Raw genomic sequence first — 25,206 nt, 5'->3', positions numbered from 1 at the left:
AACATGACAGTCTCCATATACTTCTCTCTTCAGTTCCCCTTTAAAGGAAACGTCAGGCAATCTATGCTACCCCCAGATCTACTTACCCAGGGCTTCCTCCAGCCCCTTGCAGCCGACAAGTCCCTCCCTGCTCCCAGTACACACATACACACACAGCCTTATTATTTTACTACATAAGAGCACATGCTATATGGGGGAACAACAATGACATGCTGAACATATGATATATTCAATGTAACTTTGGCAAAACATTCAGAATGTCACTGATTGATACGGTTATTACGGGATCTTATGAGACAACAAGCTCTCAATGAGGCAGTGACAGTCAGACATCAATCTCCACTCTGCTGTGTTGTAAAAGTATTCAGAGGCCATAAAGTCATTAGCCCCTGTGATAAGCATCTAGGAATTTCCTTTTGCTGAAAGGGAAAGTCTACAAACAAAGGAGTCAAATTTAGAAAAAAAGTTGTAAAGTCTTTGACAAGTCTTTAGAACTTTGCTGCAGTGAGAGACAGATGTTTTTTACAAACCCTAGGGAGCAGGGACAGTGTACAAATTCCAAAGTGTGTGTGAGTCCTTATCTGTGTGGTGGAAACATGCAGTCAATATAACAATGCTGTGAGAGCAGAATACATTTATTTTCTCCATGCCCTTAGCTGTCAGTCTCTCAAACTTTTCCCCCCACGACCCCCTGTGGCATCTGGGCCCCCCTGTGGAGGCATCCCTTGCAGGGTCTATTGTTACGCCCCTGAGGCCATGTGTGCTCCAGAAGCTTCCCTCCCATTTCCGGTGTTGGGCTACAAGAATTATAAATTTCCCTCTCACACAGCACAGTAAAGTCTGTTGGACGGCACAGTGTAGACGGAATAGCTGTGACCAGTGATGAAGATGTGGATCATACCATTGCTCCTTCTGCTGCCCGCTCTCAGGGATGCTGAGGACTCGTGTCCTGGTAAGTGTCTCACACTTTTGTTCAAGCTTTAAAATTATCAGTTTCCTCCTGGCTACACATTTTCTCCAATAATAAAATTTGTAGAAGCAGAATTGTCCAATGTCCATAACAAGAAGGTGAGATGGTTCACCAGGTATTATCCTAGTCTTCTCCATGCAGCTGCTCTAAGGGGCTGAAGTTAGTACTCTACTCAATGCAGATTCCTACTTTCTTTGAGGGGTATATTATATTTTCCCCTAGGGATTATTACTTTTTGCTCAGGATGCTTTTACATTTTCTCTCCTCAGGCTCGATTCACAAAGCCGAGCGAATGCATACCACGGCCGTGCTATGTGTGTAGTGCGCATTGTTACTCACGTGAAGTTTTACATGCGCAAAGTTTTACATGCAGGCACTAACAAAGCTCTTCACGTGTTAAGGTGTCACAATGCGCGCATGGTGCCATGTAAACAATGCATGCGTAAAACTTCTAGCGCGACCGTGATAACGGTTATCACAGCTTAGTGAATCAAGCCCGGTATGTGGTGCAGCATATTGCGGTGGGTCCCGTTGCACCACTGCAAGAGTAATGCTTGCGATGGCATGGTTATCCCGAAAGTTTGGCATATTTTCAATGCCTTACTGTTTTGGTTGCACTGGGGCTGTAACGTGTCTTGCCAATTTTCACCCGTGGTGCAGTGTGATCGTTAAAGTGAACCTCCAGACTAAAAATCTACTCAGCAGCACTGAAAAGGCTTGGTGTTTCATTAACAGTTTCACAGCATCAGAACATTGTTTTTCTTACCCAAGCCTCATTTTTAGTTGCACAGAAGAAAACTGCCCAGGCATTTTTCCCCTGATGCTGTGCAAAGCATGATGGATTTGTGATGTTGTTGTTCTTGTTCTGCTGTTTTGGCACAATTTTTTTTTTTTATTTGAGATTTGAAGCCTAGGGTGCGCAGCTGGGAGGGGTGATCAGGACACAGGGCAGTTGGAACTTTGTCTCATGCTCCCTGTCACCTCTTTTCAACCAAAAAGATGGCTGCCCCCATAAAAAAAGACGGCTGACCCATGAAATCACAAACGTTTGCCTGTTCTTTTAAAACAGGGTAGGTAAGAGATTATATTACCTATCTATTTTAATTAACATAACTAATGCAAATTAATGACAGCATGTTTGTTCAAGCTGAAGTTCCCCTTTAAAGATTGCACTGCAACAAAGTGTATAAACACTCCAAAAGATCCAGACCAGCCACACAACATTCAGGTTTCTTAAATCACTTATAACATCAACTAGACAAAGCTTCCAAGATATACAGTATGTATCACTTCAAAGCCAGTTCTCTGAGAAGAAGCCTCTGAGAAGTCGCTTTAGGGAATCTTCACACTCATCCCTGTGATTTTTGAGCCATATTTTTCCCCATTTTTCTTTTGTTTGTTTTTTTCATAATTGCAATTCAGCATTTTGAGATTTTTCAGTTCTGAATCTACTTTTGTTCTTGCATGTTTTTTCATACACATCTTTGGATTTTTTTTTTATACATAGCAATGAAGGTAATTTACATGAAAATGTATCTAGATAACTTCAAATTTGTACACAATTTTTTTTGCATTGCTAATATGAAATTTGCAATTCCCATTTGCTTGCATTGAAATGTTAATTGCATGTCCATTGCGAAAAACCCACACATTTCGGCTGAATCTCATCTGCAGAAAACTTGCGTCCTTAAAATTGCACAACATAAGTCTCTGTAAGATATCATTGATTTGCATGAGATGTGCAGCAAAATCACACAAACACAAATCACGCTCAAATTCTGTTATGTGTGAAAAGGGCCTTAGAAATTCTGAGAAAAGGAGTCTGACCAGACAACTAACTGGTGTGACCTCTTCTCTTTTTTCTGAGTAAACAGATATATACCTGCCCATCCCCTCCAGTCCTCCAATGAGCTCCGCCTGACCTCCCCACGCATCTCTCATTCCCATGCACGCTTACAAGACTTCTCAAGAGCTGCCCCCACCCTATGGAACTCCCTTTCACTCCCCCCCAGACTCGCTCCTTCCTTCAACACCTTCAAGCAAGCCCTCAAAACACATTTCTTTAAAATAGCCTACCCCACATCTACCACACTCTAACTCTCTGTCAATCACCCTTTCCACAGTCCTACCTTATGTGTCCCCCCACCCTATAGATTGTAAGCTTTAGCAGGGCCTCCCACCTCCCTTAGTGTGTCCTTCTTAATTTTACTACCCCAGCAATGACACCCTTCTCATGGACTAACTCGTACTTGTTTAGCCGGGTCTCTGTAAACTGCATTTTACACCCTAATTGCATGTATAACCTTGTGCCATGTTGTATAACCGTTTGCTACCTCTCTGCCTGTCACCCCTTGTTGCAATGTATATATCCCTATTTACTGTCAAGCGCTGCGTAATATGTTGGCGCTTTATAAATACAATAAATAATAATAATAATAAAATTAAAGTGCAAATCCAATTCTCAGATCATCTTTGTGGTAATTTCTATAGAAATACAGTGTAGTGCAGTTATCAACAACCAAATTGTCTGTGAGTATTACAGCCCCTATCATTAGGAATCAGTGAGAATGTGTCTGACATGCTTACAAACATTTCTTCAGGCTGGGTGCACACTTAGCAGAAACACTAGCGTTGCGGAAAATCCTGCGTTTTTGTCGCTAATGGAAGTCCATCCATGGGCCGCTGGAAAAAATACATCACAAAAAAGCATGTGAGTTTTTAATGCATGCTTTTTCAAAATGCTGGTTTTGTTGCATGATATGCAAAAATGTATAAAAACCGCTCATAATGAAAGTCAATGAAAACGCAACGGTATGTGTTTTTCATGTGTTTTTATATGCGTTTTGTTAAAAGAAATTGTTTTGTGATGTATTTCCACTTCCTGTTATCTTCCTATTAATTTGCATAAAACGCAATTGTAAAAAGCATGAAAAACGTATACAAAACACATATATGTTTTGTATGTGCAAACCGCAAACACATTAAAATGCACACAAGATACATCTGCAGTAAAGAAAAAAAAAAGCTAATGCAAACGCAGTAAAAACGCAGCAAAAACGCACAAAAAACACAACATAAACTGAAACATGACATAAACCGCAGCCTTTCATGTTATGTTATGTGTGCACCCAGCCTCAAGCTTCTAATGGTTCTGCCAATTTTTAGCAATCTAGTTTCTTGAAATTGCATTGAAGTCAATAGTGTTGAATTCTGTGGTTAATAGAGATGGCCTGAACGGTTCCCCGGCGAACTTCCAGGGGTTCGCGATCGCGGAGAACCGCAAACTTTACCTGAAGTTCGGTTCGCCCCCATAATGCACCATTAGGGTCAACTTTGACCCTCTACATCACAGTCAGCAGGCACATTGTAGCCAATCAGGCTACACTCCATCCTGGAGCCACTCCCCCCCCCCCCTTATAAAAGGCAGGCAGCGCTGGCCATTTTACTCACTTGTGTGCCTGCAGTAAATAGAGAAGAGACAGCTGCTGCTGTTGCTGCTGCAGACTCTCATAGGGAAAGATTAGTTAAGCTCTTGTAGGCTTGTTAGCTTGCTCCTTGCTGATTCTTTTTGCTAAAATAGCACCACACAACAGCTCTTTTGAGAGCTAATCTTGTTCTTGTGATCTATGTTTTTTTTTCTGCGCGTCCCACTGACACTTGTGTTGCATAGACAGCCTTGCTAATTCATACTGTGTGTGTGCCACTGCTAGGCCCAGCACATTCAGTGACTACCTGTGTGTGTGACAGGTGCACATTGTAATACCCAGTACTGCATATACCTACTTACCTGTTGTTCACAGTCAGTGCAGTTTCTAGGCTAAAATGCACCCAGGGCGAGGGTGTAAAAATTGAAGCAAGGTATGGGTGCCCGCAGTATAGTTTAGCCAGGTCTAGTTGCACTCAGTATAGATTCCCCCAGTATAGGTAGCCCAGAATAGGTACCCCAGTATAGGTAGCCAGCTATAGGTCCCCCCAGTATAGGTAGCCAGGCATAGGTGAGCCAGTATAATTGCCTCCGGTATAGGTTAGCCAGGTAGGTGCCTCCAGTATAGGTAGCCAGTATAGTTGCCCCCAGTATAGGTTAGATAGGCAGGCACCCCCAGTATAAGTTAGATAGGTAGGTGCCCCCAGTACAGGTTAGCTAGGTGGGTGCCTCTAATATAGGTAGCCAGAATAGTTGCCCCAGCATAGGTTAGATAGGTAGATGCCCCCAGTATAGATTAGTTAGGTAGGTGCCTCCAATATAGGTAGCCAGTATAGTTGTCACCTGTATAGGCTAGCTAGGTAGGTAGGTAGGTGCCCCCAAAAAAGGTTAGATAAGTTAGTGCTCCCACTATAGGTTAGATAGGTAGCTGCCCCCCTGTATAGGTTAGATAGGTAGGTTCCCCCCAGTATAGGTTAGATAGGTAGGTGCCCCCCAGTGTAGGTTAGATAGGTAGGTGCCCCCCAGTATATGTTAGATAGGTAGGTGCCCCCCAGTATAGGTTAGATTAGCTATCTGCCCCCTCAGTATAGGTTAGATTAGGTAGCTGCCCCCCAGGTTAGATAGGTAGCTGCCCCAGTATAGGTTAGATAGGTAGCTGCCCCCCAGTAAAGGGTAGATTAGGTAGGTACCCCCCCCCCAGGGTATGGGTTAGACTAGGTAGCTGCCTCCCAGTATAGGTTAGATTAGGTAGGTGCCCCCCAGTATAGGTTAGATTAGGTAGCTGCCCCCCAGTATAGGTTAGATTAGGTAGGTGCCCCCCAGTATAGGTTAGATTAGGTAGCTGCCCCCCAGTATAGGTTAGATTAGGTAGCTGCCCCACCAGTATAGGTAAGATAGGTAGGGTTTCCCCAGGATAGGTTAGATAGGTAGCTGCCCCCCAGGATACGTTAGATAGGTAGCTGCCCCAGTATAGGTTAGGTAGGTGCCCCCCATAATGGAGGGGGGAGCCGCAGCCACGGGGAGGGCAGCCCGACCTCTCGCCGGGCCTCCCCCCGTGCTCCCCCCTCAGACTGCAAAGCAATGCGCAGGGAAGCGCAATACAAAACTACTCACCTCCCTGGTTCCAATCACTGCTCACTCGCCGCCAGTCTCCTTTCTGCATAGACGCTGATACACACGCTGCTTCCTGTTTAGCATTGCTCTGCAGTCCGAGGGTGGAGCAGAAGAGGGCGGTCCGGATGGCGGTCCAGGGAGAGGAAGGGAGGAAGGGAGGGAGAGGTCGGGCTGCCCTCCCCACGGCTGCGGCTCTCCCCTCCATCACAGCGCCCCCCGTCCCAACAGCGCTCAAGGTGCCCGCACGGAAACGGCTATGTTCACAGTGCACCCTCCTACCTATGTGAGCTGAGCGCACGCAGTGTCACTGTGCCTGTCCGCTACCTATCTGTGTGTGACAGGTGCACATTGTAATACCCAGTACTGCATATACCTACCTACCTGTTGTTCACAGTGCACCCACCTACCCAGAGCAGGGACAAGGTCCTCCAGCACCCAAGGCTGAGACACAAAAGTGCGCCCCTCCATCCCTCCCACCCCAGCCGTCACACACTGATTGCTATTAGACTAAGAGGGCCGCAGGGCCCACAACCTCCCCAACACCTTAATATCTAGTTATCTGGCTTGCAGTCACTGCTATGTATCCCCTTTTGTTATTTCTTTCTGCTTCATACACAATTAGGAATAACAGCTGAATGAATTATGCTCCCCCTCCTACACTGCGCCCTGAGGCTGGAGCCTCTCCAGCCTATGCCTCGGATCGGCCCTGCACCTACCTACATGAGTTGAGCGCACGTAGTGTCACTGTGCCTGTCCGCTACCTGTCTGTGTGTGACAGGTGCACATTGTAATACCCATCAATGCATATACCTACCTGTTGTTCACAGTATACCCACCTACCTATGTGAGTTGAGCACACGCAGTGTCACTGTGCCTGTACGCTACCTGTCTGTGTGTGACAGCTGGACAGTCACTGTTGTTCTATCACTGAGCTACCACAACCCGGCGACCATATGGGCTTGAAAATCGCCACGGCCTACACTCTCGCCACGGTGCGCACCAGTCCAGCACGGCCGTCACTACGCAAACTGCTGTTTGAGGTGCGTCACACAGTGAGTTTGGTGTGTCAGTGTGAAGCAGTACTCTAATTACACTCCCTGATTGATGTACACACATGCAAGATGTTTTAAAGAACTTTAGGCCTGCAATTTAGCATTCAATGTGATTTCTGCCCTTAAAACGCTACTTTGCATCCAATCCGGATTTTTGGCATCTATCCCACTCCGCCATGCCTCCCTCCAGGTGTTAGACCCCTTAAAACATCTTTTCCATCACTTTTGTGGCCAGCATAAATTTTTCTAGTTTTCAAAGTTCGCCTCCCCATTGAAGTCTATTGTGGTTCGCGAAAGTTCGCGCGAATCGAACTTTTGTGGAAGTTCTCGAACCAAAAATCGGAGGTTCGGGCCATCTCTAGAGGTTAACAGTAGTGTTGGGCGAACACCTGGATGTTCGGGTTCGGGAAAGTTCGCCGAACATGGCCGCAATGTTCGGCATGTTCGGGCCGAACCCCGAACTCCCCGAACATCCCGCTTTTGGGGGTCCTATGGGGTCGCAGGCATAAGGGGGGAGCATGCCCCGATCGCGGGGGGGGGTCGGAAATTCCGGAGGAGTCCGGAGAGTGACGCGTTGAGGGAGGCCGGGCAGCGGGCGGTTCAGCAGTAGTACCGTACTCAACGCGTCACTCTCCGGACTCCTCCTCCTCAGTCACTCACTTCACAGTGCCACCCACTGCCAGCCACCCACTACCACCGGACCGGTACTTCCTGAAACTTTTGTATGGGGAAGCGGGCAGAGGGGGGAGCGCTAGCGGAGGGGGTGGGGGGAATTTCCGACCCCCCCCCGCGATCGGGGCATGCTCCCCCCTTATGCCTGCGACCCCATAGGGAGGCAGTATTCAGCCGAACAGGGGCCCTGTTCGGCGGCCATTTAGTAGTTCGGGGCGAACCCGAACTTAAAAGGCCGAACACCATCAGGTGTTCGGCCGAACGCGAACATCACCCAAACAGGGTGATGTTCTGCAGAACCCGAACAGTGGCGAACACTGTTCGCCCAACACTAGTTAACAGCAAAGCTCCCATGGTGCTATAATCACCTAAGTGTGTTAGGTATGTTAGGTTATAGAGTGGGAGCAAGCAAAAAAACAAAACAGGAACTCCTTGTAGTGTTTGAGAACATCTAAATTAAAGTTATAATAGGAAAAATGGTTTTTAAATATGATTTGATGGCAGATAATGTACCCTATACAACAATATAGCAGCTATACATACAGTATATACCAGGCAAAAACTATGGATTTGCTTCTGCAGTTTCCTGTTGGTCAGTACACTATTCTCCCCTACATACCTAGCAAATCTGCTGATAATGGCATGCATGGGGTATGCTATTTTTACAAAAAATAAGCATTACTGACTTCCATTTGAAATGCAAAATTTAGTCCAAAATCAGCCAGTAAATTGTGGTTAGTCAAATCCAACATTACATCACCACATCATATTTTTTTACATCTTGCTAACTTACCCCTACCTATTTTGTATATATAAAAATATATTTTAATAAGTAATCACCTTAATCTGCTAATTATGATTAAGCAACATTTAAGGTAACATTTCACAATCACTGTAGGGCCACACATATTTACGATTTCCAAACTCAATTGATTTTGGTTATCCATCTCTAATTTTGCGTAATTGCATGTAATTTTGCACTGACTTGAGCCGTAAATAGCAAAGCTCCATACATGCTATCGACACTAAAATTGCAACCTATGTTAAGGGGACGAGCACAAGTGAGAGTGAATAAAAGAAATGTTTTCTTTACAAACAGACCTTGCAGTTTTTAAGAAAAAAATATTTTAAAAAAATTCAACGGCAAATGGTTTTTAAAAAGCAGAATGTTATGAGTTTAAAAAACATTTTTCTTTGAGTATTTAAAACCGTCTTTTTGAAAAATAAAAATGGAATTGTTCCCACTAGTCCCATTACCATACTGTAAGGCTTGGTGGTGTATTCTCCACAGTCAGCATGCAACGCATGAGCTGGCGTGGAGGAGGTACACACACTAGCACAAGGAAACAGGCTATCCCTAGTATAGTGGAGGGGAGGACTGACTCCAATAGGAGATTGTGGCGCACAGAGCCGGTGCAGATCTGACAGCCACAAACAATGCTTTCGTTATAATCGTCTCAGCGCAAAGTAGCGCTGAGCGCATAAACCAGAACTGAGGAGATCAGGACAGGTAGACAGAATGAACGCTTGCTAGCTAGCGGCTACTTAGCGACAGCAAGCGTCCAAAACAAGACAGACTGGAATGAGGCAGCCAATGCGATTGCAGCGATGGCGTGCCTCACAAAGACAGGACAGGATAGTCAGGAAATAGCAGGATCAAGATAGATGAACGTAACACAGACAAATATACAATAAGTATGTTTTCCTAGCGTATTACAATTACAGCTATCAATGAAACTATTTGTAACGTCTGACTAACATATGTATATATCGGCAATGAACCGATATATGACATAAGCAGGAACGCTGACTAGGACTGGAGTAATACAGGGAACAGGACTCAGAAGGATTTGCTATCTCTTCGCAGAGATGAACGCAATCCACAAACTGTAACAGAACAGGATTCAGAAGGATTCGTTATCTCTTCGCAGAGATGAACGCAATCCACAAACAGTAACAGAACAGGATTCAGAAGGATTCGTTATCTCTTCGCAGAGATAAACGCAATCCACAAACGGTAACAGGACAGGATTCAGAAGGATTCGTTATCTCCTCGCAGAGATGAACGCAATCCACGAACAGGACCAGGAGCAGGATACTAGCTCAGCACGGGTGCTCACTATACGCGCAAACTACCAAAACGTGCTGGAAAGCTGACTAACTGCACACAGGATATAAACAGTTCGTGTACGTATACATCAGCGACACTGATGTATCAACGTAACACGAATACAAGGAAAATAATAAACGTGCTGGTATGCATATATATGGGCAATGAACCAATATATGATGCAAAACCAGCAAAGTATCTTTTAGAACAAGAAACACGATCGGGGGCTGAAGCGACAGCAAGACATGCTTAAACTGAAGCTATGAAAACCCGAGGAGTCCTGCAGGAAGCAGATCTTTATACTGAGGTCATCCAATGGGAGCAGACATGCAGATTCCCACACAGGTGAATGGTAATCAGTCACAAGCTGACAGCAGGGAAAGGCAGACAAAGCTATGCAGCTTGCATGGAAAGAGATCAGAACTGCCTGAGCTGCAGCACTACTACTTCCAGCAATATCTGCTGCAGCAGCGATCATTACACATACATAGCAATTTTGGTGATGATAGAATGTGCCTTTCTATCAAAAATCGACGCAAAATAACATGAAATTATGTGTAAACGCAAAATATGGATCCTAATTACGGGTATGAACATAAGTAAGATTTTATCCCCAAAATGTTGCATTACTGTTATCCTATTATCTACAATTCAGGCTCTTCAATAATTTGCATTTCTTGTAGTTGTCCTTATACATTTTTTTTGTTTGTTTATTTGTTTGTTTGTTTTTTGGGGGAAATATTTTTTTCTTCTCTACAGCTGGAGCTGTTCTACAAAATCAGAGAAGACGTTGAGGGCCCTTTCACACCAGAGGACTTTTTCGGCGTTTTAACGCCACAGCCGAAGTTGGCGTTTTCCAACGGTAAAATGAAAGTCCATAGACTTTCATTTTACCTTTCACATCTAGCTCGGCGTTTAGGAGCGTTGCGTTTCAACGCTCCCAGGAGCTTTTTCAGGGCTTTTTACAGCCGAAGTTGGCTGTTGGCGTTTATATGATAGTCAATGGAACACGCCAACTTCAGCGTTTTCAAAGCGTTTTCAAAGCGTTTTCAAAGCGTTTTACAGCTGACTTGTTCACTTATTTTTAAAGAGGAAAAAAAAAAGGACGTTTTCATATGAGCTGTAGAACGCTTTGAAAACGTTTTGAAAACGCTATGTATTGGCGTTAAGCAAAAGGCTGACTTTCAGCCTTTTCTACCGCAGCCTCTAGTGTGAAAGAGCCCTGAGAGGATGCTCTGGAGTGTTTGAGAAAGTGATCCATCTGTGGTCATCCAGTTGGCATTTCAGGAATGAAGTGGAGCAATAATTCCGACTCCTTGTGACGGCAGCTTCCCGGCATTAGTTAGAATATTCTTACAATATTTAAATGAACACACTTAACACAAAGAGAGTAATTCATGAGACCAGACAGAGGCCGCTTGTTTTATAATACAGCACAGGGAGAAGCTATTCCCGAAGAATCCTTTGGGAATAGCTTCATTATTCCCGAAGAATCCTGGAGCAAAGTAGTTTTGAAAAGCATAGGAGGGAAATGAAAACAAAAAACAAAAAAAACAAACTGAAATTATTTGAACATGTATTATTTAGCCTGTAAAATCATTTTTATATATTTACAGGGCACTTTTTTCATTTTACTGTTTTTTGTTTTTTATTATTTTGAGTTGAATCCCACTTCAATATATTCTGTGCCCATAACATTTCTCTTCTCGCAGAGGTGAAGATTGTTGGAGTGGGAAGTTCAGACAGACTCACTATCCTCAGAGGATGTCCCGGCAGTGATGGATCTCCTGGCCAGAAAGGAGATATTGGGGCTTCTGGTGAGAAAGGTAAGTCTAAGTGGTCACATTATCTAGCCTTATACAACTGAAATGACTGCTCTGCCAGCCACACTCATAGTCTTCTGGTTACAACCTCATCCTGTTTCTCTATTCAGTTGTTTATCTTTCTACAGTGTTTCCTCACCTTTGCCTGCTTTATGTTTCCAGTTAAAAATGTTTACATTACAGTATTATTCACATTAACTATTTCAATAGGAGAAAGGGGTTCTTCTGGAGAACATGGAAAACTGGGACCACCAGGACAAAAAGGTCAGTGAAAAATGAATTCAAGAAGATTTAATCAGTCGGGACTAATTTACCATTTAGTAGGCATCACATCCCAAGAGGGAATCATCGGTGGATGGAGTATATCTATAAACATCAATAGTTAAGTGTTAAATAAGTATTCCTTTTAAATAGAGAAGACATGACAGGAGGTAACCTTGGCCCTATAGTCTATAGACTATTCGTCTGCATCTTCCCATAGGATATATTTTCTCAACTCATCTGAAAAATACATTTTTAGTACACAAAGTACTGAAATGTAGGTAAAAAAAATGATCATAAACAAAAGTTACTTTGGCACAAACACAGAATTACAGTACATGCAACTGAGACTTCAGATTAGAACGCACACCCGAAGGGAAAATAATGTTCATAAATTAAAAATTCCCTAGAGAACTTATAAAGCTCTACTAATTTGTCGTGCAATGTCCTTCTTAAGTTGGGCTGGAGAGACAGGAATGAGAGACGCAACATTTGGCTTCCAGGGGCACAGTCAAACATTCATCCTAGTGATGAGTAGAGATGGCCCGAACCGTTCGCGGGGCGAATCTCTCTGGGCCTTCTACTACTTCCGGGTCGCAACGACCCGGAGTAGTACGCCTGCGCTGTCCGGCGGAGCGCGTCTTAGATCGCGCTCCTGTTGCCGGGCACTCTCTGCGCATGAGCGTGACGTCACTCATGACGTCACGCACATGCGCAGAAAGTGCCCGGCAACAGGAGCGCGATCTAGGACGCGCCCCGCCGGACAGCGCAGGCGGACTACTCCGGGTCATAGTGACCCGGAAGTAGTAGAAGGCCCACAGATTTTGAGATGTTCGCTGGCGAACGGTTCGGGAACCGTTCGGGAACCGTTCGGGAACCGTTCGCTAAATCTCTAGTGATGAGTAAGAATTTTGCAATATTGCAATTTTGCAATTATGATGCAAAATTGTAATAAATAAATTGGGGGAAATCATAATTAATTTGTTTGTAACCATAATTTCTCAATTTTGCGTAATTATATGCCAAATTTGGCGTTTAATAGCAAAGCCCTATGCATGCCATCATCAATAAATCAACAACATTGCTATGTATGTTGAGGGGAATAGTAGGAACAAGTTAAAAAAGAGATCTTGTTGTTTTTGAGAAAACCACTTTAAAATTGCAAATTTTAGAGTTGAAAAACATTTTTTTTCTTTGCATTTTTTAAAATCTATTTTCTCCAAAATTACAAGATCTTTTTGACTTGTTCCTACTATTGCCCTTTTCATACATTACAATTTTGATGATTAAATTTTACACAACATTTTCCATAATCATAATTACCAGTTTACGATCATCACTAATTCACCCTGTAGACCTCGTTTAAAGGATACCTGAACTGACATGTGACATAATGAGATAGATATGTGTATGTACAGTGCCTAGCACACAAATGACTATGCTAGGTTCCTTTTTTTCATTTCTCTGCCTGAAAGAGTTAAATATCAGGTATGTAAGTGGCTGACTCAGTCCTGACTCAGACAGGAAGTGACTACAGTGTGACCCTCACTGATAAGAAATCCCAACTATAAAACACTTTCCTAGCAGAAAATGGCTTCTGAGAGCAAGAAAGAGATAAAAAAGGGGAATTTCTTATCAGTGAGGGTCACACTGTAGTCACTTCCTGTCTGAGTCAGGACTGAGTCAGCCACTTACATACCAGATATTTAACTCTTTCAGGCATAAAAATAAAAAAAGGAACACAGCCTAGTTATTTGTGTGCTAGGCACTGTACATACACATGTCTATCTCATTATGTCACATGTCAGTTCGGGTATCCTTTAACCACTTGCCGACTGCCCCCAGCCGATGGGCGGCGGCAAAGACTGGGCCCAAACGACCGCAATACGCCCATCGGCGGGGGCGGCTGCGGGAGTGGCTATGCGGCGATCGCGTCATTCGTGACGCGATCAGCCGCCGGGGACTCGCTCCGCCCACCGCTCGTAGTAACCCGCCGGCCGTTCGGAAGCGCCGGCGGGTTACTAGCACCCGGATCGCCGCTGAACATATGTATAATAGGCTTTGTAATGTATACAAAGCCTATTATACTGGCTGCCTCCTGCCCTGGTGGTCCCAGTGTCCGAGGGACCACCAGGGCAGGCTGCAGCCACCCTAGTCTGCACCCAAGCACACTGATTTCCCCCCCCCTGCCCCCTGATCGCCCACAGCACCCCTCAGACCCCCCCCCCTGCCCACCCCCCAGACCACTGTTTGCACCCAGTCACCCCCCTAATCACCCATCAATCACTCCCTGTCACTATCTGTCAACGCTATTTTTTTTTATCCCCCCCCCTGCCCACTGCCCCCTCCTGATCACCCCCCCACCCCTCAGATTCTCCCCAGACCCCCCCCCCCCCCGTGTACTGTATGCATCTATCCCCCCTGATCACCTGTCAATCACCTGTCAATCACCCGTCAATCACCCGTCAATCACCCGTCAATCACCCCCTGTCACTGCCACCCATCAATCAGCCCCTAACCTGCCCCTTGCGGGCAATCTGATCACCCACCCACACCAATAGATCGCCCGCAGATCCGACATCAGATCACCTCCCAAGTGCAGTGTTTACATCTCTTCTCTCCTCTAAACACCCACTAATTACCCATCAATCACCCATCAATCACCCCCTATCACCACCTGTCACTGTTACCCATCAGATTAGACCCTAATCTACCCCTTGCGGGCACCCAATCACCCGCCCACATGCTCAGATTGCCCTCAGACCCCCCCTTATCAATTCGCCAGTGCAATATTTACATCTGTTATTCCCTGTAATAACCCACTGATCACCTGTCAATCATAACCCACTGATCACCTGTCAATCTATCAATCACCCCCTGTCACTGTCACCCATCAATCACCCCCTGTCACTGCCACCCATCAATCAGCCCCTAACCTGCCCCTTGCGGGCAATCTGATCACCCACCCACACCAATAGATCGCCCGCAGATCCGACATCAGATCACCTCCCAAGTGCAGTGTTTACATCTCTTCTCTCCTCTAAACACCCACTAATTACCCATCAATCACCCATCAATCACCCCCTATCACCACTTGTCACTGTTACCCATCAGATTAGACCCTAATCTGCCCCTTGCGGGCACCCAATCACCCGCCCACACGCTCAGATTGCCCTCAGACCCCTCTTTATCAATTCGCCAGTGCAATATTTACATCTGTTATTCCATGTAATAACCCACTGATCACCTGTCAATCACCTATCAATCACCCCCTGTCACTGCCACCCATCAATCACCCCCTATCACTGCCACCCATCAATCAGCCCCTAACCTGCCCCTTGCGGGCAATCTGATCACCCACCCACACCAATAGATCGCCCGCAGATCCGACATCAGATCACCTCCCAAGTGCAGTGTTTACATCTCTTCTCTCCTCTAAACACCCACTAATTACCCATCAATCACCCCCTATCACCACCTGTCACTGTTACCCATCAGATTAGACCCTAATCTGCCCCTTGCGGGCACCCAATCACCTGCCCACACCTCAGAACGTCCTCAGACCCCAGCCCTGATCACCTCGCTAGTGCATTGCTTGCATCTATTTCCCCCCTCTAATCACACCTTGAGACACCCATCAATCACCTCCTGTCACCCCCTAGCACACCTACCCATCAGATCAGGCCCTAATTTGCCCCGTGTGGGCTCTTGATCACTCGGCCAAACCCTCAGATCCCCCTCAGACCCCCTTCTAATCACCTCCCCAGTGCATTGATTGCATCTATTTTCCCCTCTAACCGCCCCCTGAGACACCCATCAATCACCTCCTGTCACCCCCCTAGCACTCCTATCCATTAGATCAGGCCCAAAACATCCTGTCATCTAAGAGGCCACCCTGCTTATGACCGGTTCCACAAAATTTGCCCCCTCATAGACCACCTGTCATCAAAATTTGCAGATGCTTATACCCCTGAACAGTCATTTTGAGAAATTTGGTTTCCAGACTACTCACAGTTTTGGGCCCGTAAAATGCCAGGGCAGTATAGGAACCCCACAAGTGACCCCATTTTAGAAAGAAGACACCCCAAGGTATTCTGTTAGGTGTATGATGAGTTCATAGAAGATTTTATTTTTTGTCAAAAGTTAGCGGAAATTGGATTTTTATTGTTTTTTTCACAAAGTGTCATTTTTCACTAACTTGTGACAAAAAATAAAATCTTCTATGAACTCACCATACCCCTAACGGAATACCTTGGGGTGTCTTCTTTCTAAAATGGGGTCACTTGTGGGGTTCCTATACTGCCCTGGCATTTTAGGGGCCCTAAACCGTGAGGAGTAGTCTAGAAAACAAATGCCTCAAAATGACCTGTGAATAGGACGTTGGGCCCCTTAGCGCACCTAGGCTGCAAAAAAGTGTCACACATGTGGTATCGCCATACTCAGGAGAAGTAGTATAATGTGTTTTGTGGTGTATTTTTACACATACCCATGCTGGGTGGGAGAAATCTCTCTGTAAATGGACAATTGTGTGTAAAAAAAATCAAAAATGTGTCATTTACAGAGATACTTCTCCCACCCAGCATGGTTATATGTAAAAATACACCACAAAACACATTATACTACTTCTTCTGAGTACGGCGATACCACATGTGTGACACTTTTTTGCAGCCTAACTGTGCTAAGGGGCCCAAAGTCCAATGAGTACCTTTAGGATTTCACAGGTCATTTTGAGACATTTGGGTTCAAGACTACTCCTCACGGTTTAGGGCCCCTAAAATGCCAGGGCAGTATAGGAACCCCACAAGTGACCCCATTTTAGAAAGAAGACACCCCAAGGTATTCTGTTAGGTGTATGATGAGTTCATAGAAGATTTTATTTTTTGTCACAAGTTAGCGGAAATTGATATGTATTGTTTTTTTTTTTTCACAAAGTGTCATTTTCCGCTAACTTGTGACAAAAAAAAAAAATCTTCTATGAACTCACCATACTCCTAACAGAATACCTTGGTGTGTCTTCTTTCTAAAATGGGGTCACTTGTGGGGTTCCTATACTGCCCTGGCATTTTAGGGGCCCTAAACCGTGAGCAGTAGTCTAGAATCCAAATGCCTCAAAATGACCTGTGAATAGGACGTTAGGCCCCTTAGCGCACCTAGGTTGCAAAAAAGTGTCACACATGTTTTATCGCCGTACTCAGAAGAAGTAGTATATTGTGTTTTGGGGTGTATTTTTACACATACCCATGCTGGGTGGGAGAAATCTCTCTGTAAATGGACAATTGTGTGTAAAAAAAATCAAACAATTGTCATTTACAGAGATATTTCTCCCACCCAGCATGGGTATGTGTAAAAATACACCCCAAAACACATTATACTACTTCTCCTGAGTACGGCGGTACCACATGTGTGGCACTTTTTTGCACCCTAAGTGCGCTAAGAGGCCCAAAGTCCAATGAGTACCTTTAGGATTTCACAGGTCATTTTGCGACATTTGGTTTCAAGACTACTCCTCACGGTTTAGGGCCCCTAAAATGCCAGGGCAGTATAGGAACCCCACAAATGACCCCATTTTAGAAAGAAGACACCCCAAGGTATTCCGTTAGGAGTATGGTGAGTTCATAGAAGATTTTATTTTTTGTCACAAGTTAGCGGAAAATGACACTTTGTGAAAAAAAAACAATTAAAATCAATTTCCGCTAACTTGTGACAAAAAAAAAAAATCTTCTATGAACACACCATCCTCCTAACGGAATACCTTGGGGTGTCTTCTTTCTAAAATGGGGTAATTTGTGGGGTTCCTATACTGTCCTGGCATTTTAGGGGCCCTAAACCGTGAGGAGTAGTCTTGAAACGAAATTTCTCAAAATGACCTGTGAAATCCTAAAGGTACTCATTGAATTTTGGGCCCCTTAGCGCAGTTAGGGTGCAAAAAAGTGCCACACATGTGGTATCGCCGTACTCAGGAGAAGTAGTATAATGTGTTTTGGGGTGTATTTTTCCACATACCCATGCTGAGTGGGAGAAATATCTCTATAAATAGACAATTGTGTGTAAAAAAATAAAACAATTGTCATTTACGGAGATATTTCTCCCACCCAGCATGGGTATGTGTAAAAATACACCCCAAAACACATTATAATACTTCTCCTGAGTACGGCAATACCACATGTGTGGCACTTTTTTGCAGCCTAACTGCGCTAAGGGGCCAAAAGTCAAATGAGCATCTTTAGGCTTTACAGGGGTGCTTACAATTAGGCACCCCCCAAAATGCCAGGACAGTGAACACACCCCACAAATGACCCCATTTTGGAAAGTAGACACTTCAAGGTATTCAGAGAGGAGCATAGTGAGTCCGTGGCAGATTTCATTTTTTTTTGTTGCAAGTTAGAAGAAATGGAAACTTTTTTTTTTTACTTTTTTTTGTCAGAAAGTGTCATTTTCCGCTAACTTGTGACAAAAAATAAAATCTTCTATGAACTCACCATGCCTCTCACTGAATACTTTGGGATGTCTTCTTTCCAAAATGGGGTCATTTGGGGGGTATTTGAACTATCCTGGAATTTTAGCCCCTCATGAAACATGACAGGTGCGCAGAAAAGTCAGAGATGCTTGAAAATGGGAAAATTCACTTTTGGCACCATAGTTTGTAAACGCTATAACTTTTACCCAATCCAATAAATATAAACTGAATGTTTTTTTTTTTTATCAAAGACATGTAGCAGAATAACTTTCGCGCTCAAATGTATAGGAAATTTTACTTTATTTGAAAAATGTCAGCACAGCAAGTTAAAAAAGTCATTTTTTTGCCAAAATTAATGTCTTTTTTGATGAATATAATAAAAACTAAAACTCGCAGCAGCAATCAAATAGCAGCAAAAGAAAGCTGTATTAGTGACAAGAAAAGGAGGTAAAATTCCTTTAGGTGGTAGGTTGTATGACCGAGCAATAAACCGTGAAAGCTGCAGTGGTCTGAAAGGAGAAAAAGGCTCTGGTCCTTAAGGGGCGAAAAGACTGTGGTCCTCAAGTGGTTAAGAAGTAAAGCAGTTTAGGAGTACTCTATATAAGTACTCCAGGGTTTATTTCATTTATGAATTTCAGGTTTGTTTTAATGTATACTAGAGCTGAATATAGGTGGAGATGTGCTTTAACAAGAAACACTGCATTAGCATTGCTCACCTTTGCTTTTTTTTCTCCAACCTTTTTGTATGACCATCACTCTGTTCTTTAACCAGCGGTGCAACTCCAAAGCATGGGAACCCCCAGCAAATCTCTCTTGTTAGCCCTACAATATCAGCTCCACTCAGTGCATTAAAACTCCTGTTGTTCAAATCCAGGTTTCCTTATTCGAAATCCTGGATAATGCTGCAGTTCAGCACCATTATGATCGGAGAGAGACACACACGTCATGCATTACGTGTCTCTAAACTTCCTCCTTTCAAGCCGGCAGGAGGAATTCAAACAAAAACACTACATCAGCTCTGCTAAGTGCAGTAAAACACCATGATATGATTTTTGGTTTTCCAGCTCTATATTCATTTCTTCTGTAGGATATTGAGCTTCATGTAATTCATTCATTATAACTACTCTGACTTTCAGGTGAAACAGGAAGTGGTGGCATGAAGGGGGCTTCGGGAATCCCTGGAGTACGAGGTGATGAAAATTTCTTATATGGGGCGGGGCTTGTGGGGGAGGGGTGGCATACAGCTTTTTGTCTTATTTGCCATCCATGCAACAGAACATCGAGCACTCAGTACAATGATTGTGGTTTTATAAAGGTTACATTTATTTCTGATGAAATCTCTCAAAATTCCTGTGCAATTAAATTCCAACTGAATACTGATTGATCAACTTGGCATATTGAGTCATAGGCTATGATTCACTAAAGCGTGCTAACATAGTTAGCGTGCCTAAAAGCTTTGCACGTCCAAACTAGGGTGCTAAGTAGTTAGCATGGGCAAAGCTGTTACTGATCGTGCTCTATTTGGTGGGGAGAAAATGTTACACCAGTGCACGCGAAACGTCACACTGTTCGCGTGCAAAGTACGCTTATCAGGCTATTTTGCATGCAAACGGTGCAACGCTTCGCACGCACCGTGCAATGCTAAACTTTGCGCTTAAACTTTTGCGCGCATATTAGTGCCTGCAAAGAGACTTTGCACATGCTAAGGTGCTTTTCACTGGCATTCTAACACTTAGCACACTTTAGTGAATCAAGCCCTTATTCTACTCATGCATGGCTAGCTAGCTTTTCCGACTTCAACTTTCAACTTTCAATCTACCCATTACCTTTAACCAATCCTAGCTAGTCTGACCATAAATTGTGATGCACCGGTTATCTGTTATTAACCATTCCTAGTATGATCACAATTTACAAAAAATACTATATTCTAAACAAAGGATGTAATTAGGCATGGATGTATCTGCGCACTCACACCTCAACCACGCCGTCGCACAAGCCTGCACACACCACAACAGCAACAGGTCACTCTGACTAAGCCACCACTCACAACCGTGTGAGGAGAAATCTTCAGGAAGTGATGATGTACAAAGCTCACATAACCATGCCATTGGCTACTCAACCTCAGAGTTCCAGCAGTCAGTGTTCTTTACTCCACAGTGCCAGCACTGCTGATTTATGATTCTTTTGAGAATCTGGGATTAAGGTGCAAACTTGACGCAGTGATGACATGCAAAGTTTTTTTTTCATTTAACAAAAAATTTTATTAAGTGAGTTTGCAGAACATGAACAACAACAACAACAACAACAAATAACATTTGTAAAGCGCTTTTCTCCCGTGGGACTCAAAGCGCATAAGCATGGCTCCGACCATCGTGGTACAGAGGAAGAATTTTGTAAATCTGGAATTGCCAGGCTAAACAGGTGGCTTTTCAGTCTGGATTTGAATAGCTCCAGGGATGGTGCTGTCTTTACTGGGTGTGGTAGGGAGTTCCAAAGAGTAGGGGCAGCATGACAAAAGGCTCTGTCTCCAGATTTTTTGAGGTGCACTCTGGGAGTGACCAAGTTTATAGAACTTGCTGATCTGAGGTTGTGAGAGGTGTGGTGCAGCTTCAGCAAGTCCTTCATGTATCCAGGGCCCAGATTGTGCAGGGATTTGAATGTCAGCAGTCCAATCTTGAAGAGTATTCTCAATTCTACTGGTAGCCAGTGCAGTGAGCGAAGGATCGGTGTAATGTGACAGTGGCGAGGCTAGTTTGTTAGCAATCTGGCAGCAGAATTCTGCACTAATTGCAGGCGACGCAGGTCCTTTTTGGGGAGGCCAGCATAAAGGGCATTGCAGTAGTCCAGCCGTGATGTGATGAAGGCGTGGACTAGGGTTGGAAGATCCTCTGGGGGAATCAGATGTTTAATCTTTGCAATGTTCTTCAGATGAAAGAAGGAAGATTTAACTACAGATGAAATTTGGTTTCTGAAACTCAATTCCCCATCGATTAGTACGCCAAGGCTACGCACAAGGTTGGAGCTGTTTATGTCTGAATTCCCAATCCTGATTGGTGTTGCTTTAGGATAGAGCTGTTTTGATGGCGAGCACTGGCTTTGGACAAACAGGACCTCAGTTTTGTCAGCATTCAGTTTCAACCAGTTATCATTCATTCATGCCTGTAGCTCAGCTAAGCAAGAGTTTATTTTTAGGGTAGGGTCTGTTCCACCAGGTTTGAAGGACAGGTATAGCTGTGTGTCATCGGCGTAGCAGTGGTACGTCAGGCCATGACGTAGGATAAGTGTACCGAGTGGCAACATGTAGATTGCAAACAGCAGAGGGGATAGGATTGATCCTTGTGGCACTCCGAATTGTAGAGGTGCAGGTTTGGACATTATAGGTCCTAGGTATACTCTCTGTGTTCTGTCAGTCAGGAATGATCTGAACCACTGGAGGACTGATCCACTGATGCCACAGTACTCCTGCAGTCTGTTAAAGGGACACTTAAGTCAAACAAAAAAAATGAGTTTTACTCACCTAGGGCTTCCAATAGCCCCCTGCAGCTGTACGGTGCCCTCGCCGTCTCCCTCCGATCCTCCTGGCCCCGCCAGCAGCCCCTTCCTGTTTCGGTGACAGGAGCTGACAGGATGGGGATGAGAGTGATACTTCGCGTTCCCAGACACATTAGCACCCTCTATGCTGCTATATGGTATATGATATATGCTATAGCAGCATAGATGGCGCTATTGTGGCCAGGAACGCGAAGAATCACTCGCGTCCCCAGCCTGTCAGCTCCTGTCACCGAAACAGGAAGTGGCTGCCGGCGGGGCCAGGAGGATCGGAAGGAGATGGCGACGGCACCGGACAGCTGCAGCGGGCTATTGGAAGCCCCAGGTGAGTAAAACTAATTTTTTTTGTTTGACTTAAGTGTCCCTTTAAGCAGGATTTCATGGTCAACTGTATCAAAAGCCGCTGAGAGATCCAACAGGATTAGGATGGAGCATTCTCCTCTGTCCCTTGCCATGAGCAGATCGTTGCAGACTTGGATGAGGGCTGTTTCACAGCTGTGGTGTTTCTTAAAGCCAGATTGTAGAGGGTCCAGGATGTTGTTTACTGACAGCCTGGTTTCAGGTTGCAGATAGACAGCCTTTTCAATAACTTTACCTAAGAAGGGGAGGTTGGAGACAGGTCTGTAGCTGCTCATAGCATCTGGATCCATGGAAGGTTTTTTAAGAAGGGGCTTGATGATTCCTTCTTTTAGAGAGGTAGGAAACCTCCCTGCTTGCAGCATTTTGTGAAATGCTGGACCAAGCAGGTCAGGGCATTTCAGCATATGTTTAGTTGGTCCAGGGTCCAGGTCGCAGGTTGTCTGGTGAACAGCTGAGTAAATAACAGTGGTTGTTCATTATATATATATATATCCATAGATCTTCTATGAACAAAAAGAGGACGTATACATCAGAAGCTATGATTAGTGTTGGGCGAACACCTAGATGTTCGGGTTCGCAAACGTTCGCCGAACATCGCCGCGATGTTCGGGTGTTCGCGCCGAACTCCGAACATAATGGAAGTCAATGGGGACCCGAACTTTCGTGCTTTGTAAAGCTTCCTTACATGCTACATACCCCAAATTTGCAGGGTATGTGCACCTTGGGAGTGGGTACAAGAGGAAAAAAAATATTTGAAAAAGAGCTTATAGTTTTTGAGAAAATTGATTGTAAAGTTTCAAAGGAAAAACTGTCTTTTAAATGTGGAAAATGTCATGTTTCTTTGCAGACACAGAGTGGCAGTAAACAGAATGCTATATAGTGTGGCTGAGCGAGGTACACAGAGTGGCAGTAAACACAATGCTATATAGCAGTGATGAGCGAAAATGCAAATATTCTTTTCGCCGAATTTTCGCGAAAATAACGACTATTTTCGTTTCGGAAGGCGAAAATTCGCCGAATATTTTCGCATTAATTTTCGCCTAAAGTTCGTTTTTTCGCGTTAAATATCTAAGCCCCCTTACAAGCTAGAATCACCAAATTTTCAGGGTATATTAAGGAGATATGTGGGTACAAGAGGAAAAAAAAATTTGCAAAAAGACCTTATAGTTTTTGAGAAAATCGATTTTAAAGTTTTAAAGGAAAAACGTTTACATTTAAATGCAGTAAATGACAGTAACTGTAGCAAACCTAGCGGTAGTGTAAATTTACTAATATCAAATGAAAGGGCCAAGTGCAAAGGGCCAAGTGTCAAATGCAAAGTGCAAAGTGTTAAATGCAAAGTGCAAAGTGTCAAATGCAAAGTGCCAAGTGCAAAGTGTCAAATGCAAAGTGCAAAGTGCAAATTGCCAAGTGCAAAGTGTCAAATGCAAAGTGTCAAATGCAAAGTGCCAAGTGCAAAATGTCAAATGCAAAGTGCAAAGTGTCAAATGCAAAGTGCCAAGTGCAAAGTGTCAAATGCAAAGTGTCAAATGCAAAGTGCCAAGTGCAAAGTGCCAAGTGCAAAGTGTTAAATGCAAAGTGCACTTGGCACTTTGCATGGCCCTTTGCACTTTGCATGGCCCTTTGCACTTTGCATGGCCCTTTGCACTTTGTATGGCCCTTTGCACTTAGCCCTTTGCACTTAGCCCTTTGCGCTTGCACTTGGTCCTTTGCACTTGGCCCTTTGCGCTTGGCCCTTTGCGCTTGCACTTGGCATTTTGCATTTTGCATTTTGCATGGCCCTTTGCAGCTGGCACTTGGCCCTTTGCGCTGGCACTTGGCCCTTTGCGCTGGCACTTGGCCCTTTGCGCTGGCAGTTTGCACTTGGCACTTGGCCCATGGCACTTGCACTTGGCCCTTTGCACTTGGCCCTTTCTTTTGATATTACTAAATTTACACTACCGCTAGGTTTGCTACAGTAACTGTCATTTACTACATTTAAATGTAAACTTTTTTCCCTTGAAACTTTAAAATCGATTTTCTCAAAAACTATAAGGTCTTTTTGCAAAAATGTTTTCCTCTTGTACCCACATATCTCCTTAATATACCCTGAAAATTTGGTGATTCTAGCTTGTAAGGGGGCTTAGATATTTAACGTGAAAAAAAAACGGACTTTAGGCGAAAATTAATGCGAAAATATTCAGGCGAAATTTTGCCTTTTGAAGCGAAAATAGTCATTATTTTTGCGAAAATTAGGCGAAATCGAAAATGGGATTTTCGATGCGAAAATGACTTTGGCGAAAATTCGCAAGCAACACTGCTATATAGTGTGGCTGAGCGAGCGGTGTACTACTATTCCCAGCAGACACAAAGTGGCAGTAAACACAATGCTATATAGTGTGGCTGAGCAAGGTACACAGAGTGGCAGTAAACAGAATGCTATATAGTGTGGCTGAGCGAGCGGTGTACTACTATTCCCAGCAGACACAGAGTGGCAGTAAACAGAATGCTATATAGTGTGGCTGAGCGAGGTACACAGAGTGGCAGTAAACACAATGCTATATAGTGTGGCTGAGCGAGCGGTGTACTACTATTCCCAGCAGACACAGAGTGGCAGTAAACAGAATGCTATATAGTGTGGCTGAGTGAGGTACACAGAGTGGCAGTAAACACAATGCTATATAGTGTGGCTGAGCGAGCGGTGTACTACTATTCCCAGCAGACACAGAGTGGCAGTAAACAGAATGCTATATAGTGTGGCTGAGCGAGGTACACAGAGTGGCAGTAAACACAATGCTATATAGTGTGGCTGAGCGAGCGGTGTACTACTATTCCCAGCAGCGACACAATGACTGGGGGGACCCTGGCTAGCGTGGCTGGAGCGCGAACTACCCTGCCTGCCTACCCAAAGCTAAACCCACAGACAAATGGCGGA

At 44.3% G+C, this 25,206-nt stretch overlaps 1 protein-coding gene across 1 annotated transcript in view; it reads left to right on the top strand.

Moving 5' to 3' along the window:
- The first annotated feature begins 885 nt into the window (after positions 1-885).
- Positions 886-25,206, top strand: part of LOC137527918 (ficolin-1-like) — a 47,625-nt gene continuing 23,304 nt past the window's right edge. Inside the window, exons 1-4 of the mRNA XM_068248984.1 lie at positions 886-952; positions 11,555-11,668; positions 11,876-11,929; positions 19,520-19,573. Coding sequence (XP_068105085.1) covers positions 889-952; positions 11,555-11,668; positions 11,876-11,929; positions 19,520-19,573 — 286 coding nt within the window. The 5' untranslated portion in view covers positions 886-888. The remainder of the gene's footprint in view (positions 953-11,554; positions 11,669-11,875; positions 11,930-19,519; positions 19,574-25,206) is intronic.

This window comes from Hyperolius riggenbachi, chromosome 8, assembly GCF_040937935.1.
Source record: "Hyperolius riggenbachi isolate aHypRig1 chromosome 8, aHypRig1.pri, whole genome shotgun sequence".
NCBI lineage: Eukaryota > Metazoa > Chordata > Amphibia > Anura > Hyperoliidae > Hyperolius > Hyperolius riggenbachi.
Note: the sequence above shows the minus strand (reverse complement) of the source record. Positions and strands in the feature narration are given on the sequence as shown.